The sequence below is a fragment of the Macrobrachium nipponense genome, chromosome 11 (assembly GCF_015104395.2).
Source record: "Macrobrachium nipponense isolate FS-2020 chromosome 11, ASM1510439v2, whole genome shotgun sequence".
Taxonomy (NCBI): Eukaryota; Metazoa; Arthropoda; class Malacostraca; order Decapoda; family Palaemonidae; genus Macrobrachium; species Macrobrachium nipponense.
In genome coordinates, this window is record NC_061087.1 from 97,168,460 (window position 1) to 97,185,893 (window position 17,434).

Consider the following 17,434-nt stretch of genomic DNA (forward strand, 5'->3'; position numbering starts at 1 on the left):
AGGCCAGTGTTTCTCAACCTTTTTACCTCAGGGCACATCTATGAATTAACAGAAACTTTTGGGGGCGCACCTTTGATTTTAGTATGGACAAAATACTTATGAAATTTTAATTTATTGGAAAGTTTCAGAAACTTTGGATTGCTGGTACGGTAATACTTTCTTAATGAGACGATATTTTACCTTTTTTGTGCATAGCGTTCAAGCATATTTTAAAAAATGTGTTTTTTTTATATTGCTGCATATTTTTATTTTCTTTTAATTATCTTTTTCCTCACTTATTTCGTATGAGACTTCTTTCCCTGCTAGTGCCCTAGAGTCTATAGCAGTTGGGGTTCATAGTCTGTATAATAATGAATAATAATAATAAAATAATAATTATGATTATTATTATTATTATAATTTGTAGTAGTAGCAGTAAAAGGAAAATAATAGATATGTATTCTAAAAAAAACCATTTATTTTTTAGATATTACATTTTGCATTTAAGTATCCTAATGAGAAACTTGTGCTTGATAAGAAATAGCAATTTTGTGAATGTTTAAGACGGCCTATATGTTGGTTACAAAAAACTCTTCAACTCTTCATCAATAGATTTGATATTTTATCTTCTTTTACATTTAATGTTAGTAAGTACAGAAAATCCTTGTTCACAAAGATAAGATGTGGAAAACTGCAATAAAACTGTTAATGCCTTGTTAGCTATTGAAGGATATTCTTCTTTAGCTGAAATCCAAAACTGATCTATGGGCACCTCTTTATGCTTGATCTTTAATCCCCGATCAGTAGATATAGCGGTCAGCTCTTCCTCTTCTGTTAACGAAAAGCCAAGGAAAGGGTTGTGAATCCAGTCGTACTGCTCAGTGTTTATTGAGGGAAAGTAATAATTTAGATTACCTTCCAGAGTCGCTAAACGATCAACTGTTAAATGAATTAAATCGTCTGAATAGCCTTTTCTCGGCAAAGGATAATTGCTTTTCTTTTCCAAATCACTTTTTTCTGGAATGCTTTGACTGGGAGGTGAAGATCCACTTTGCTTTCAGCCGTGCTGGTTGCCAGACGTGTTCTCCACCTCTCTCTGCCCGCCTTTCGTTGTATGCTTTGTGTCTTCTCAAACTTGGTTTGCTTTGTGTGTATGGTAAGATACTATAAGTACGTGTGCTTTGTATTTTATTATTAATTTGTGAAATGGATTCCTGTGAGCTGGAGACGTCCCCTTGCCCCCCCATCAGCCGCAGAGTTTGCCCTGGTGTGGAGGGCCGTAAGTGTGGGGCCTTCCGCTCCTTCCCAGAAGTGGATCCTCATGAATTGTATACTCGGTGCCGAGGGAGCGAATGCTCTCGGGCCGAGCCCTGTGATTTGTGTATATCTTGGTTGGAGGAGCAGTGGGTGCTATATGAGGGTAGGAGGAAGCGACGTAAGCCTGCCAGGGAGTCCTCGGAAGGTTCTCCGGCGACTCCCTTGGTCACAGACACGTCGTCTTCCTTCCTGCCGCCAACTCAGCTTCCGCGTATGGCTCCTTCCCCTTCTGGCGGGGTTTCTCGTTCCTTCTCTTTGCCCGATCCGTTGAGCGTAGAGGAGGGGGCGAGGTACCCCGACATTCAATTGTACTCGGGGTCTTCCATTTGTTCGGGGTGGGGCTTGTACCCCCCCTCCCCCCTGTGCGAGGGGGAACCCCTCCTACTAACCTGACCTTTGTCTCCTCAGGTGCTCCTGCTGCGGGTGACGACCTCGGCCAGGTATGGTTCTCGCTGGGCCTCCAGGGGATGCTGAGCGTTCGGGGGCTGTTGCATCACCTGGTGGGCGCTGCTCCGGTCACCCATGGACCGGTGACCACCACCACCACCGTCTTGACCCTGGGGTTTGCCACGCCTCCTCACCTGGTGTACATCCAGCATGTCACTACGGTAACACCCTCAGCTGCGGTGCAGGCCATGATTGCTGGTGTCCCAAGGAGGGTCGTGCCACCGCCGCCTGGGTTCGCCGCTCTCACCTCAGCCCCTGACTTTCGGTGCCCCAAGAGTTCGCCCTTGGACCTTCCACCTGTACCCAGGATGTCGCTGATCGTTGTTCCGCCTCCTGCTGTACCTGACGTTCCTGCCGTGCCTGGACCAGCCCCTGCCGACGTCGTTGCTGCCCCAGTCGCGGGTACTTCCGGACAGGTGCAGCCGGGCCGTGTTGCTTCGGCAATATCCCCGGCTCCATCCTGGATGGAGGACCTGACGTCTGTCCTGAGGAAGCTGACGAAGAAGAAGAGGAGGAAGGTGTCTTCGTCGTCTTCTTCGTCGTCGCCTGCTGCCGCCTCTTCCCCTTCGACTTCCAAGGCTTTTAAGCTGAGGAAGAAGAAGGCTGCCTCCCCACCCCCCATATGAAGTCTCCTTCGGGAACTTATAAGGGCCTGTCTCACTCCGGTGGGACAGGGGGTTCTTCCACGGGTCCTCCTGCTCCTTCGGGAGTGGGGCCTGTCTCTCCTTCCGCAAGGAAGAAGAAGACGGGGGCCAGAGGGGTACCGGTTAACACCGTTACTTCCTCACCTGGTCTGGGGGTTCTGCCGCTACACCAGGTTCCGTCTCGGCCTCTCGTTCGCGAGAGGTACCGAGTGTACGGTCACCTGCGGGTGACCGTACAGCCAAGGCTCAGGATTCCGAGTTCGCTCGGCGCCAGGACCGAGGCACGGAGCAGAAGACTGGTAACCAGGGTTGACGCGACGGTCCCAGACCGGCCGCGGGCTGAGGCTAGGAAGAGGTCCCCTTGATCGCTGGAACCAGCCTCGGCTGGTTCGACACGCCGTGAGGACAGGGACCGCTCCCACCGCGACAGTGGTCTCTGCAGGTCCCCTGACCGCCGCTCCCATCAGGATCGGGCGGGTAGGGGGACCAGCAGCAGCTCCTCTGACGCACGGGACCGGAGCCGCTGCTCTCGGTCCAGCCGCTCTCCCCAGGAGAGCCGCGCGACCAGGCCTGCAGCTCGATCACCACCGCTGGTTGGCGATCGCCTGCAGCCCCCCAAGCACACCTGTTCTACCGGTGAGCGAGGGGTAGCGTCAGGTCTTCCTCGGTCTTAGGACCGACCAGGTCGTATGCGCAAGTGGCAGGAGGAGACCAGAAGGGGTCTGTTGCTGTTCCTCCTTCCGAAGGAGGAGGGTCTTGAGAGGCGTTCTTGTTGGAGGGACTTGACAGTTCTACTCCACAAGGTGCAGTCACTCCCGAGCTCCCACCTTCTGAGCCCACGTCCCGGCTCGAGTCGTTCTGGGGTCCTAAGAAGGAACCCAAGACGATGTTGGGTCTGCCGCGATCAGCTCTGGCTGACTCGGTGCTGGGCCAGGTGGACTTGCTTGTCTCCGGACAGGAGGGTTCGCTAAAGTCCGGCAGGTCTTCCAAGCTACTTCCCCCGCCTCTACTGCGACAGAGGAGATTCTATGTGCCTTCGGAGGATCCTATGCCGCCCAAACAGGTTAACCTTGAGCTAGCTAGGCTAACTCCGGGGGTGTCTCTGCAGCAGCTCCTGTCGGAGAACTTGTGGTTCTCGCAGCAAGAGGCATTTGCACTGGTATCCACCGCCATGGCGGCATTCCAGGAAGTCTCCTGGTTAGACCTGTGGTCCCTCACAGTGTCTTAAGGTTGCGGCCACCTCGGGAAATATTACTCCCGAAGGTGACCCGGCTTTAGGAGACTGTGTCAGTCTGGAGGTAGAGCCATCTCCTACCTAGCTCACCAGACGGCAAACCTGTGGGGCCAACCTGGTACTTCAGCATAGGGACGCAAGTCCTCACCCAAGTGACCAGGGCGGCTGGGCGTGAGGCGCACTGGGTCTTCTCAACGGACCAGTGCGGAGTTCCTTCCTCTCTCTTCCCAGGAGAGATGGTGGACCAGGCAGTCTCGAAGGCGTCTGGGCAGCCTCGAACGACTGCGGCCAAGCCCAAGAGCTTGGTTAGCGCTTCCTCTGCGGCCAAGACGATTGCATCATCGAAGCCCAAAGGAAAGACTGCCTTCAACTTCTTCCAGCGGCGGTCGTCCTCAGCCCTCCTCCCAGCCCTCCTTCCCACGAGGGGGAACGGGGAAGAAGTCGAAGAGAGGCGGGAAACGCTAGGGACAGCATTCCCCCTCACCTGCTGCCGGAAGTTGGGGGGGTGCCTGGCGAGCCATTAGGCAACATGGCAGCGCTACGGAGCGGAGACCTGGATAGTAGACATCCTTCGGGAGAGGTATCTACTACCCTTCGAGTCTCGGCCACCCCTCACCTCCAACCCAGTCCACCTGCAGACCTAACGTACCTGGAACATCAAAGGACGTAGCCCTTTGGCAGGAAGTCCAAGCCATGCTGAGCAAGGGAGCTGTTGAGATCATCAGGGATCGGTCACCGGGCTTCTACAGCCGTCTTTTCCTGGTGGAGAAGTCTTCGGGGGCTGGCGCCCAGTGATAGATCTCTCTCCCCTGAACCGATTCGTTCGCCAGTCTTTGTTCACGATGGAGACGGCACGTTCTGTGCTCGACTCCATCAGGGAGAACGACTTCATGCTTTCGATGGACTTGAAGGACGCGTATTTCCAGATACCCATCCATCAATCCTCCAGGAAGTACCTCCTCTTCATCCTCGACGGGATGGTGTACCAATTCAGGGCACTTTGCTTCGGTCTCTCAACCGCCCCACAGGTGTTCGCGCGAGTGTTCACTCTGGTGTCTGCTTGGGCCCACTCGGTAGGGATACGTCTTCTTAGATATCTCGACGACTGGTTGGTTCTGGCGAGCTCCCACTCGCAGTTGCTACAGGACAGGGATCGACTTCTCGAGTTATGCCGCAATCTGGGGATCGTGGTGAACTTCGAGAAGTCCGATCTCGAGCCCAAGCAGAGGATGAAGTACCTGGGTATGCTGATCGACACGGTAGCAGGCCGAGTCTTCCCCGCAGACTCGCGGTTCAGCAGATTCAGGGAGGCAGCCTACCAGTTCCTGTCTCCGGTAGAACAGTCAGCTCAGCAGTGGCAAGTCGTGATCGGCCACCTGTCGTCACTCAAGAAGTTAGTCCCTCACGGGCGTCTTCACCTGCGGTCTCTCCAGTGGAGACTAAAGGAGAGTTGGTCATAGGGAACAGACCCACCTTAAGGAGAGTTGGTCATAGGGAACAGACCCACCTTACTTCCCCGTGTCCCTCACGGAGGAGGTGAGGCAGGACCTAGCCGGTGGCTGGACGACAGGAACCTCTTAAGAGGAGTGCCTCTCCGCACTTCCTCCCTGGAGATGTTGCTGTTTTCGGACGCGTCAACCGAGAGATGGGGCGCACACCTGGAGGAGTTGTTGGCTGCAGGAGTGTGGGATCGTCACAACAAGGACCTTCACATCAACGTCCTGGAGCTCAAGGCAGCGTTCCTCGCTCTCCAAGAGTTCCAGGACCGCATGGTGGGACACTCGCTGGTGTTGATGTGCGACAACACCACAGTAGTGGCATACGTCAACAAACGGGGGCCTAGTGTCCCTCCCATTGCATCAGTTGACATTGCAGGCGCACGAGTGGGCCGTGGCCCACTCAGTAGAGCTGTCAGCCCGCTACATTCCAGGCAAGAGGAATGTAGTAGCAGACAAGCTCAGCCGTCGGGATCAGGTGATAGGGACCGAATGGTCCTTACACCCAGACGTGGCGGAAAGGCTCTTCAACCTGTGGGGGCATCCAGTAGTGGACCTGTTCGCCACCTGGCACAACAGAAAACTCCAGGTTTTCTTCTCGGCCATGCCGGACCCATGGTCAGCTGCAGAGGACGCTCTTCAACACCTGTGGGATAACCTCTTCGCGTACGCCTTTCCCCCGTTCTGCCTGATTCACAAGGTGATCAGCAGAGTGCTGGTCACCCTGAATCTCCGGATGATCCTGGTGGCTCCCAAATGGCCTCGGGCCATTTGGTACCCGGACCTGCTGGCTCTGCTTGCAGAAGCACCGAGAAAGATTCCCCCTTGGCTCAACCTTCTCGTCCAGCCACACGTGGAACGGTACCACCAGTCAGTCCAGTCCCTACATCTTCATGGCTGGCTGTTATCCACCATCTCTTGCGAGCGAGAGGCTTTTCTTGCCGAGCAGCAACAGAGATGTCTGGGTACGTCAGACAGTCCTCTGCAGCTGTGCACCAGGGAAAGGGGGCCGTCTTCTGTGGTTGGTGTCGTAGACGGGTCTATCTCCTCTCAGAGCCACTCTTCAGCAGGTAGCGGATATCCTCGAATTTCTTCGCCGAGGCAAGCTCCTCTCCGTCCCCACAGTCAAAGGATACAGAGCCGCCCTGGCCCTAGTCCTAAAACTGAGGGGAGTGGATATCTCAAATTCGTTCGAGATCTCCCTGCTTATGAGGATCTTCGAGAGGTCTTGCCCACCCAGGGAACTCAGGCCCCCAGGGTGGGACGTGACTCTCATCCTTAGGAGTCTGACTCGAAGCCCCTTCGAGCCACTCCGAGTGTTTTCAGACAGGGATCTGACCCTCAAGACCCTCTTCTTGCTGGCCCTGGCATCCGGCAAAGAGTAGGGGAACTGCATGGTCTTTCCTTCAACGTCAAGCATTCCAGGGGATTGGGATCTGTGAAGCTCGATTTCGTCCTGAACTTCGTAGCGAAGACTCAGAATCCTTCAGTCCCTGACGACCGGTTCGAGTCTTTCACAATCCCCTCCCTAATGGACTTCACCGACAACGATGCGGATGAGATGCTGCTCTGTCGTGTGAGGGCGCTATGGCGTTATCTGAAGAGAACTCGGCACCTCAGGCCTGAGTGTCGACGCCTCTACGTTAGCACCAGGATGACCAAGAAAGAAGTATCCAAGAAAACACTTTCTTTCTGGCTGCGTGAGGTGATCAGGAGAGCGTACAAAGCTGATGGTAGAGACAACATCCGTACCCTTCGTCTGAGAGCCCACGAAGTCAGAGGTATTGGTCCTTCCCTTGCGTTCCGCAAGAAATTCTCCATGGTGCAGGTCCTGAAGGCAGGGGTCTGGTCCAACCAGACCACCTTCACCTCCTTCTACCTTCGGGATATAGCCCACAGGTCCTTGGAGACTTTTTCCTTGGAACCCGTGGTGGCTGCTCAACATGTTGTGTAGCTTACCCAGCACCTGAACAGACATAACAGCATCGCATCCTTGTGTGACTGGCTTCTCTTCCCCATCTTTTTCTCTCCCTCTGCCTGTGGGCAGAGGGACGCAGTCGTCGCTACGCTGGAACATGAGGCGATGCAGGTAAGCTACTTGACCGAGCCCCATCCTATCCCTTTCATTGGGGATAGGAGCGATTATCCACCACTCGGGGGGGGGGGGGGGGGGGAGTGGAAGCCAACAAGAGACAAACCCATGACTTCATATTGCCTCTTGCAATAGGAACAAGTTCTTGCTTGCTAGTTTTAAGAGGTACGCTTGCCTCCCTCTTATTACTTGGGTCCTGAGGTCTGACCATTGATCCTGCGGTACATACCCCAATCATTGGGCAGAGGCTAGGATCCCTCCCTCTGCTCTTACGACCAGGGAGGGAACCAAGGTTGGACGAACACCAGTCTGTTCTTAAGACTCAGATTCCACCCACCAAGAAGTTAGTCTTCCTATTGTAAAGGACCGATGGTTTGTATTCGTATCGGAACAAATAACAATTTGTCGAAAATTGTATTTTTCCTAACTATACAAACCTGAGGTCCTTTACACATAGTCCCACCTCATGCCACCCCTCACTGTTTTTTCCTGGGCCTAGAGCAAAGGGGATCTTCACCTCCCAGTCGCGCGGTGCGTGAGGTCCTTTACACATAGTCCCACCTCATGCCACCCCTCACTGTTGGGCTTAAAGCAAAGTGGATCTTCACCTCCCAGTCGCGCGGACTGTCGGACAAGCAGTTAACTACCGAACTCCCTTGTTTGAAGCTTACGACCGGTTCCAGCTGCCGCAAGTTACATTCCTATTGTAAAGGACCTCAGGTTTGTATAGTTAGGAAAAATACAATTTTCCACATATTGTTATATTTCGACAACTTGATCAAAAACTTCTTTCAATTTAACACCCAGTGTTTTTGCCATCAGGTTGAGAAACGCTGTTCTAGGCTATCATGTGCATACCCTTAAAATGGAATTAAATATAATGTGGATTAGACAATAACCTAGACTAGGTGATAGCCTAACTATAAAGTTTCACAGTAAGTTACTGTTTTATATAATAGACCAAATGGGCTGTAAGGTAGTAACCTAGCTTGAAGGCTACAAATTACACTTGGTTAATCCCATACTCTTAAAGGTGAATAAATTATCTGGATTAGACAATAACTTAGACTAGGTGATAGCCTAACCATAAGGTTTCACATCAGAAAGTTACTGTTTTATATAGTAGACCAAATGGGCTATAAGATAGTAGCCTAGTTTGAAGGCTACATATTGTTTAATATTACATATTAAACAATAACCTATGCAGGCAGTCCCTGGTTATTGGCGATCCGGTTTTATGGAGCTTGTCTAGCGCCGAAATGCACTGATTTCCAGTTATTGGTGCCGATAATAGAATATTGACACTGATACATGCCTGACAGAGGTGCCATTAACTGATATATGCCTAACAGAGGTGCCATTAACCAGCTATTGGCACCAAAATCTGGTTATCAGCACAGATAACGCTGATAACTGAAATCCATTATCGGTGATTTTCACTTATCGGAACGTAAGCCCCGCCGAACCCGGGACTGCCTGTACTAGGTGATAGCCTAACTTGAGTTTCACATCAGAAAGTTACTGTTTTATTTATTATACCAAGTAGCCTAGGGCTAGATAAAACACTTGGGTTAGACAAAAATGTTAGCCTAATCGTAAGTTTACACATGAGTAAGTTATATAATATTTACATTAACCCTCTTACGTCTAAGCCCTAAAAACCAAAATGTCTCCCGTATGCGGAGGCGGGTTTGGAGTAAGCGCGGAAGCGGAAAAAATAATTTTTTCAAAAAATCACAGTGCGATTAGTTTTCAAGATTAAGAGTTTACTTTTGGCTCCTTTTTTTTTGTCATTGCATGAAGTTTAGTATGCAACCATCAGAAATTAAAAAAATATCATTATCATATATAAATAATGCGATATATGGTAGTGACAAAAAAAATTCATACATAATTGTATTCAAATCGAGCTGTGCAAAAAACGGTTAAAGCTAACGAGTTAATTTTGTTGTTGTATTTTACACTAAATTGCGATCATTTTGATATATAACACATTGTAAAACGATCAAAGCAACACAGAAAACATATCACAAAATGATGCATGAATTCGTAACGCGCAGACGTGAAAAAATTTTTTTTTTTCAAAAATTCACCATAAATCTAAATATTGTTCTAGAGACTTCCAATTTGTTTCAAAATGAAGACAAATGATTGAATATTACGAAACTGTAAGAGTTTTAGCTTAGAATTGCAGTTTTCAACCATTTCGGACGAGTTAATGTTGACCAAATGTCGAAATTTTTATATATATATATTTTTATATGCAAATATTGCAAAATTAAGAAAAGCTACAACCTTCAAAAATTTTTGTTTGTATTCTTCATGAATTTGCGCACATTTCCATATATGAAACTCTATAAAACGCCTAATATGAAAAGGAGCAAATATTAGGAGAATGCAACATACGCATTTAGGAGATTTGCGGCTGCGAATTGGCGCGAGGAGGGAAAGTTTTTTTTTAAATTCACCATAAATCTAAATATTGTGCTAGACACTGAATTTGTTTCAAAATGAAGATAAATGACTGTATATTACTAGATTGTAAGAGTTTCAGCTTACAATTGCGTTTTTCGACTATTTCGGTGAGTCAAAGTTGACCAAACGTGGTTTTTTTTCTATTTATCGTGATTATATGCAAATATTTCGAAAAAGAGAAAAACTACAACCTTCAATAATTTTTTGTTGTATTCTACATGAAATTGCGCACATTTTCATATATAAAACTTTATGTAACGGCTAATTTTAAATGGTGCAAACATTTCGACAATCGCACAAAAAAATTTCTGATTTTTTTCGGAAGAGTTACCGCGCGGACTTAAGGATTTTTTTTTTTTTTTTTTTTTTTTTTTTTTTTTTTTTTTTTGTTTTTTTTTTTTTTTTTTTTTTTTTTTTTTTTTTTTTTTCTCCCATAAATTCACTGAAAACAAAATATTGTGCTAGAGACTTCCAATTTGTTGCAAAATGAAGGTAAATGATTGATTATTACTAGAATATAATAGTTTTAGTTTACAATTGCGTTTTTCGACCATTTCGGTAAAGTCAAAGTTGACCAAAGGTTGAAATTTTTGCACTTATCGTTATTTATATGAAAATATTTCAAAACTGATAAAAGCTACAACCATGGGTTGTTTTTAGTTGTATTGTGCATGAAATTGCGCACTTTTCCATATATAAAACTTTATGTAGCAGCAAATTTAAAAGGGTGCAAACATTAGGACAATCGCACAAAAAAATTTATCAGAAGAGTTACCGCGTGGACGTAAGGAAAAAGTTTTTTCATAAATTCACCATAAATTGAAATATTGTGCTAGAGGCGTCCAATTTGTTGCAAAATGAAGGCAAATGATTGAATATTACTAGAATATAAGAGTTTTAGCTTGCAATTGCGTTTTTCGACCATTTTGGTAGAGTCAAAGTTGACCGAAGGTTGAAATTTTGGTACTTGTCGTTATTTATATGAAAATATTTCAAAACTGATAAAAGCTACAATCATGAGTATTTTTTTGTTGTTGTATTCTACTTGAAATTGCGCACATTTTCACATATAATACTCCATGTAACGGATAATTTAAAACGGTGCAAAAATTATGTCAAAGTGACGAAATAATTTCCGAGATGTGTCACTGTTACTTTTTAGTGTAATAAGAAAGAAATTCGCGCTTGCGCGCCTGCGTAACGATTGTAAACAAAACAACGCCTTGATCCGTGAACTCCCAGCATCCCCCAAGGCTGGTAGGCCTATAAGTATTTTTCCGCGAATTTAAAAAAAAACTTTTTTGAGTCAACGTATAATACGTCCAATCGACATACGGGAGACATTTTGACTCGACGTTTAATACGTCCAATCGGAGTAAGAGGGTTAAGAATGATCTAGAACAATCTGGATTAGGCAATACCCCATACTAGGATAAGAGAGAACAATTTAGAAAACATCCTGTTGTTGGTCTACTAAGTGGTTGTTTAGTCAAAATAGCCTAGGTTTAGATATAAACAGTATCCTAGGTTTAATAAAATAACATATTTTTTATGATTAGTTGCCTATTAGTGAGACTTCATTGCAGCGGAGCTTGTATGTAGCCATAATCCTTGAAGGTGATAAAAACCCAGAACAGGCTGTAGCCTAACCAGACTAAGTAGGAACCCCTTTCTCAGGGAATATCACACCAGTAGCCTAAAAATCAGCAATTGCCGAATATCAGGTAAGGATGGTCTAGGCCACAGAAAACTAGAGTAAAAAAGGACTCCTTTTCTGTATGGTTTTTATCCTTAAAAGTTTTAAATAAGCTTATAATAGGCATTCATATAGAATAGGTTGAGCAGGAACCCTCTAAGAAATCCTTTATTGTTAGTTAAATGCACATTAGTCTAGAAGCATTAACCTAAAGGCATATGAAACGGTAGCTTGGGCTAACTAAACAAATTTATTCATAGAAGACTGGTTAATGTTAGGTATGTGTCAGTGCATTTTGGGCCAAAAATCAGCGTTTCGGCGCTAGACAAGTGCCATAAAACTGGATTGCCAATAACTGGGGACTGCCTGTTCAGTTTGGAAATAAAAAAATTTCAGCTCAAAACATGATAGGAGCTCCAATATTCATCAATGATGATACTAGTAACCTTTGGGGAGGTGCCTCAGTGTGCAGTTTCTCTTGCTATATTAGATATCTAAGTATTGAGAGAAAAACTATGATCAGAGTTGTACATGTAGAATTTAGAGACAGAGCATTCCCAAATACAGAATGGTGCCTAGTACCATCCTCAGCAGACATTGAGGGACTACTAACAGAAACTGTTTTTCTACCTGTGTCTCTAACATTAAAAGCTATAGAAGACACCCTTTACCTGGTTAAAAAAAAAAAATCCTGATTTGTACTTTTGATTTTGAATAAGAGTAAGTTGGTCACCAAGTAGCCCCAGCCTTCTGTCGCTTCACTTTCAAACTTATTAATCTTGTAAGGACAGATTTTCATAATTTTGTAGTGACTAAAAGTCTAGAGACAATGGTAGAATTAAAACCATGTGTCCTGGTCATCCCAATTTCGGAAAATTCCATCAAGGAATGGGCAGTACTCCATCTCCCTTATTTGGGGGAAAAGCTCCCATTATATGTTGGTACAAAGCAATTCAGGACCCCTATGAGAAGAATCTCAGAGATGACAGCCTCAGCAGAATTTCATAGTAGGATCCACCTCTTAGTATCTACCACCTTGCTGGAAGTTGCCACCAAAAGGCTTCCAAAAGGTTCCAGAACAATTTTTGTTGCGGCCAAAAGTCTTATGAGAATGGCAAGCACTCTATAACTTTAGAGTGCCGTGTAAAAGAGCAAATGGAAACATTGGAGGTCCCCAACAAGTCCCTTCCCAATGTAACTTCATTTATTACAAAACTGTACAGAGTAATCTCTTCTGGATAAAAGAGGAATTCATTTAAAAAAAAAAAACTGGAACTTCCCTTTACCCAACCCAAAATGGTTCACTATGATAAAAACTCCTGTAAGCCTTCAGTCACCCCAAAAGTTTTCCTCAAAGAAAGGTTGGTGGTCAGAAGGGACCTCTTTACAAAGGGACATCATCATCAGCAAGGAAATCTTTTTCACAAAGTCCAAAGACACTCTAAAGGAAAAAGAAAAGCAGCACATGAAATGCCTATCAAAGGCAAAATCAGAGGAAGAGGCAGTACCAATAGGAATGGTTTGGTTAGGGGTTGAATTCAATGACACCACACGCAAAAATGGAGGTCTGCCCCTTGGGGACAGCATTTATTTTTAAACTGGTGGTGTTAGAAACGGTCTCATCACTCCCCCCTCCAGTAAAGTGGTTCTTCCAAAAATCTGACCATGGGAAGGGTAACTCCTTGTGGACTCAATGGACTCAACAGCGACTACGAAAAGTAGGTTTTTCCTACGTCAAAAATTTTTTTTTTTTTTTTTTTTTTTTTTTTTTTTTTTTTTTTTTTTTTTTTTTTCCGCTAAGTTTTGTATGCCATTTACACAGCTATAATTTTTTTCAGGAAATATCAAGGAAAATCAGACAATTAGAGGAACAAGAAATAGATCTTGATGACGAGGATAATTCTTCTTATCTGATAGAAGACAGGTAATCCATATGTAACTAATTATTGTTTCATTTTCTAACACTTATTTAAAGTCATTTGTCAGGTGTTATTATACAGTAGCATTATTAATTTTTTTTGTAGCTTGGTTACACCACAGCTCTTTTATCTAGTTTTCAGAAGGCTTTGTCTTATATTTTTAGTAAAGGTATAAAAACTTTAAAGTTAGATGCAAAATTCATTCTACTAATTGTGAACTGAGGAAGATTAAATGTTCAGTTAAGTACAGCAAAAAAGATTCACTTTTTAAACTGTATTAAAGGTTTTTTTACTCCTGTGTTTATTTTTTCAGTTATTCTTTGATCGAAGTGCTCTATACATTTAATGGTCACTTCTTTTATCTGTTTTAATGTTCATCTCTGTTACTTTTAGATTAAAAAGACAGTTCAGCAGACTACATGATTACTACTGTAAAATTGCTGAATGTACCCCTGCTACAGGACGTCCCATCGAAAAAAAATTTCGTTATACTGGTGAGTTTTCAGAATTTTATCTAGAATAGACTTAGTGATGCCCAGATTATATAAAGTTTCAAGTTTTTATTGGCTTTCATTAGAAATATCTTGAAATTCATGTAAAATTATGTAGTTTGGACAGATGTTAAGGTACCATACTGATAAAAGCTTTATTCTTCTTTGTTTCTAAGGTTCTCGCTACGAGGAGGTTAACAAGAGAATAAGCACTTGGGTCAATAAGACAAAGGAATTCCCAGATTATGTAGATATTTTAAATTTGATAAAGAAAGTAACTAGAGATAATTGCTTGCCCCTTAGACCAGAAACTGTTAGAGTACAAGGTAAGTTCTTATAGCGGACTACTATTTACATGATCTTGATAGTGATATAGAGATTAATTTGTTAACAATTCCTCATTTTTTTCTTTCCACTGAAGTGACTTGGGAAGAACACCCTTGTTGTGAAGGAAATATATGCTGTGATGTAATATACTGGACTTTCTTCCATTTAATGATGAATTTTCACAGAAGGTAAATTTGGTAAATTTGATCATGAAGCCCTTTAAGCACAAATGATAGCAAGTTTTTTGTTGGTAAAGGAAGTTGTTAACCGAGCAGATATGTTAGTTCTCTCAGTATTCTCTCATGGCACTTTTGGAAAAATAATTTGTGATGGGTTCAGTGTACAGGCAGTCCTCGGTTATTGGCGATTTGGTTTTATGGGGCTTGTCTTGTGCCGAAATGTGCGGATTTCAGTTTATTGGCATCGATAATAAGTATTGGCACCGATACATACTGAACAGAGGCGCCATTAGCTGGTTTTTGGCGCCAGTAAGCTCCGAAAATCCCAGATTTTCAGTTAGTGATTTTCGATTATGTATCATCAAGCCGTCAGAATGGAACCCCCATCGATAACTGGGGACTGCCTGTATTTGTGAGTTAGCCAGCAATGGCATAATATCTTTCCAAGAATTATAGTATATGAAGTATTATTAAGAGAGTGAAGAGAGTTGGAGTTCATGACAAATTTTATTTTTTATTTTTTATATACTAGCCTCTCACATCTTTTCCATCTTTCCTCAGCCACTTTTCTATTTTTTCTTCTCCATCTGCTGTTTTGAAATTCTGATTTTATACACACAAGTAACTTCCCAAGTAATTACATAGCTACAGTTTCACTTCTGTAGGCAGCTAGAATTTTGAGATTTGCAGTAGCACTACTTTGTTTTGGCTAGGCAACTAACTCCGCCCACTTTTGGAGTAGAGTGGAACTAACTTATCATCAAGTTCAGTTGTTTCTACATTAGCAGCAGCAAATTTTTTGGATTATTTACTTCTCAGTTGACCATAGTTGCTACAATTGGTGAAGTGCTCTTGCTTTTGGTAGCCATTTTGGCACGATAGATAATGGCAGGCACTTAATTAACGCATGTACCAATTTTGACTTTGATGTCATGATTTTGACCGTTAGACTATTAACCTTAGTCTTGTCGGTCATGGCCAACTCTAGTTCTCAGAGAATTAGTTATTTAGATAGTGTCAGGCACTTAACGCACACACCGATTTTGACTTTTATATTACAATTTTTACTGTTAGACTATTGACCTTAGTTTTCTTGGCCATGGCCAACTCTAGTTCTCAGAATGTTAGTTATTGCAGCAAAGACTGACTGCAATACTAGATTAATTAAAGCTTGTTATGACCCACATTATGTATGCACTAACTGTAGGGGTCAAGTTTGTTCTCTTCAATGACATGTCTTGAGTGTGAGGATTGAGACAGTAAAATGTTGAAGACTATGACTTGCCATTTTAATAAGTTGGAATGGGACAAGAAAAGAAAGCGGCCTCTCGAGCTAATAGTAAGAAGACATTAGCTAGTCAGGCTTTGAGTGATGATGTCGCTGTTATGGAATCTGTGTCTGTTCCACCCATCCCCATTTCTCAAACTGTACCACCCTCTCCTAACCATGGCTCCCTTACTCCCAAACCCAATCCCAGTGCCAGCCTCGAGTCAAGGGTTAATCGGAAATTTAGTATGATGATGAACACTATTGAACAATTAGGCATGTCAGTTAAGGTCCTTGTGGACAAAGTTATTGATAAGAGTGACTGTGTTAGTAGTGCAAGTGCAGTATAGGAGGAAGCTGCCTGTCCCACCAATTCTTGTAGGCAAAGGTCCCTGGCATACTCCCCTAACTTGGGAGGAGTCATACTGGTACCCCAAGGGAGGTTGGTAGGGTCTGCCCAAGCGTATTCACCCCCTCAGTCATACCTGTTGTTGCATCCTAGGTTCTGACAGAGTGCAGTTGGAAAGGCGTCTCCGGGGAAGTCCGTTTTCACCCTTCTTAATTGCTCCCTTGAGGCATATTCCACTTCAGGTAGTTGTTCCTTTTGAGGACTAAACAACTTCTCCCCCAATGTCGTCTCTTTCTTACCTTCCATATTTCCTTCTCCTGCCATCCTGCCAATTACAGACTTTAATTACTCTACTGAATCTGGCCCCACGTTGGGCGCCAAAAATCATGTTGTGGCTAGATTTAGTATCAATGAGCAACGGTAAGATATAACAGCCAGATGGTTTCAAGTGAAAATACAAAAGGTAATTCAGACAAGTTTGTCCACTCGGATAATACCATGGCACTGTCTACTGTCTTATATCAGGATGCAAGGAGGAATAATTTCATCAACATTTGTGAGGCAACACGGGCTCTACTCTTATGGGTGGATCAAAACCAAACAAGAATTTTAACAAGGTTCATTCAAGGCAAATTCAGTGTGTTAGTGGTTGAACTGAGTCACTGAAAACAAGTACTTCTCACAGAGTGGATGTTAGACCCTCTTGTAGATTTTTGGAAACTGGGAAAGACTGGTGTTCAATCTGTTTGCAGCCATCAAAAATCACTTGTCTTCCATTGTACTGTTCGCCAGCCCCAGACCCTCCGGCATGGGCAACAAGTGCAATGTTGATAGATTACTCGGACAAAGACCATTATATGCCTTCCCGCCATTGAAGATGGTGAAGGAGGTCAACTTGGAGTACCCAACAGGTCTTTTTAATGGTTGGGTAGTGGTTTTTGAATTTGGGTTAGGTGACTACTTTTATTTACTCTGGTTATTAATTGTATTATGGTACTGAGCCCAGGTCAGGGCCATCTGTTTAGACTGTGCTAACCATCGGACATTTCCTTGGCTGCAAAGATTCCACTGCAGTAGAAGGCGCTCAGTGGCTATACCGCCATGCCTCTACAAGTTAAGATGAGTGTCATCCAGAGCCAGTAATTACCTTTAGCATAGCAGCTCTCTTAACAGGTAAGGAACCAACGAACATTTCACCAAATGCTAGCATTATGTCTTTTTTTCATTTCATTTTAATGTGTTATGATTTAAAATGAAGAATGGCCGTGTATCCCACCTCGTTTAATGTGGGATTCAGCTATGTAATTACTTGGTAAGGTACTTATATAAAAATTGTATTTTTACTATAATAAAATAAGTTTTCTATATACTTTCCAAGTAATTACATGATCATAGTCCTCTTTCCTCCCTGCACATGGTCTAGTGGGCATAAACAACTGAACTTGGTGCTAAGTTGGTTCCTCTCTATCCCGAAAGTGGGCAGGGTTAGTTGCCTAACCAAAACAAAAGTAGCGTTAACGTG

At 44.2% G+C, this 17,434-nt stretch overlaps 1 protein-coding gene across 2 annotated transcripts in view; it reads left to right on the forward strand.

Moving 5' to 3' along the window:
• Positions 1 to 17,434, forward strand: part of LOC135207703 (myosin-2 heavy chain-like) — a 271,723-nt gene that overhangs the window by 233,918 nt on the left and 20,371 nt on the right. For both annotated transcript variants that reach the window (XM_064239548.1, XM_064239539.1), the window contains 3 exons: positions 13,219 to 13,304; positions 13,693 to 13,793; positions 13,967 to 14,116. In XM_064239548.1, the coding sequence (XP_064095618.1) occupies positions 13,219 to 13,304; positions 13,693 to 13,793; positions 13,967 to 14,116 (337 nt within the window). The remainder of the gene's footprint in view (positions 1 to 13,218; positions 13,305 to 13,692; positions 13,794 to 13,966; positions 14,117 to 17,434) is intronic.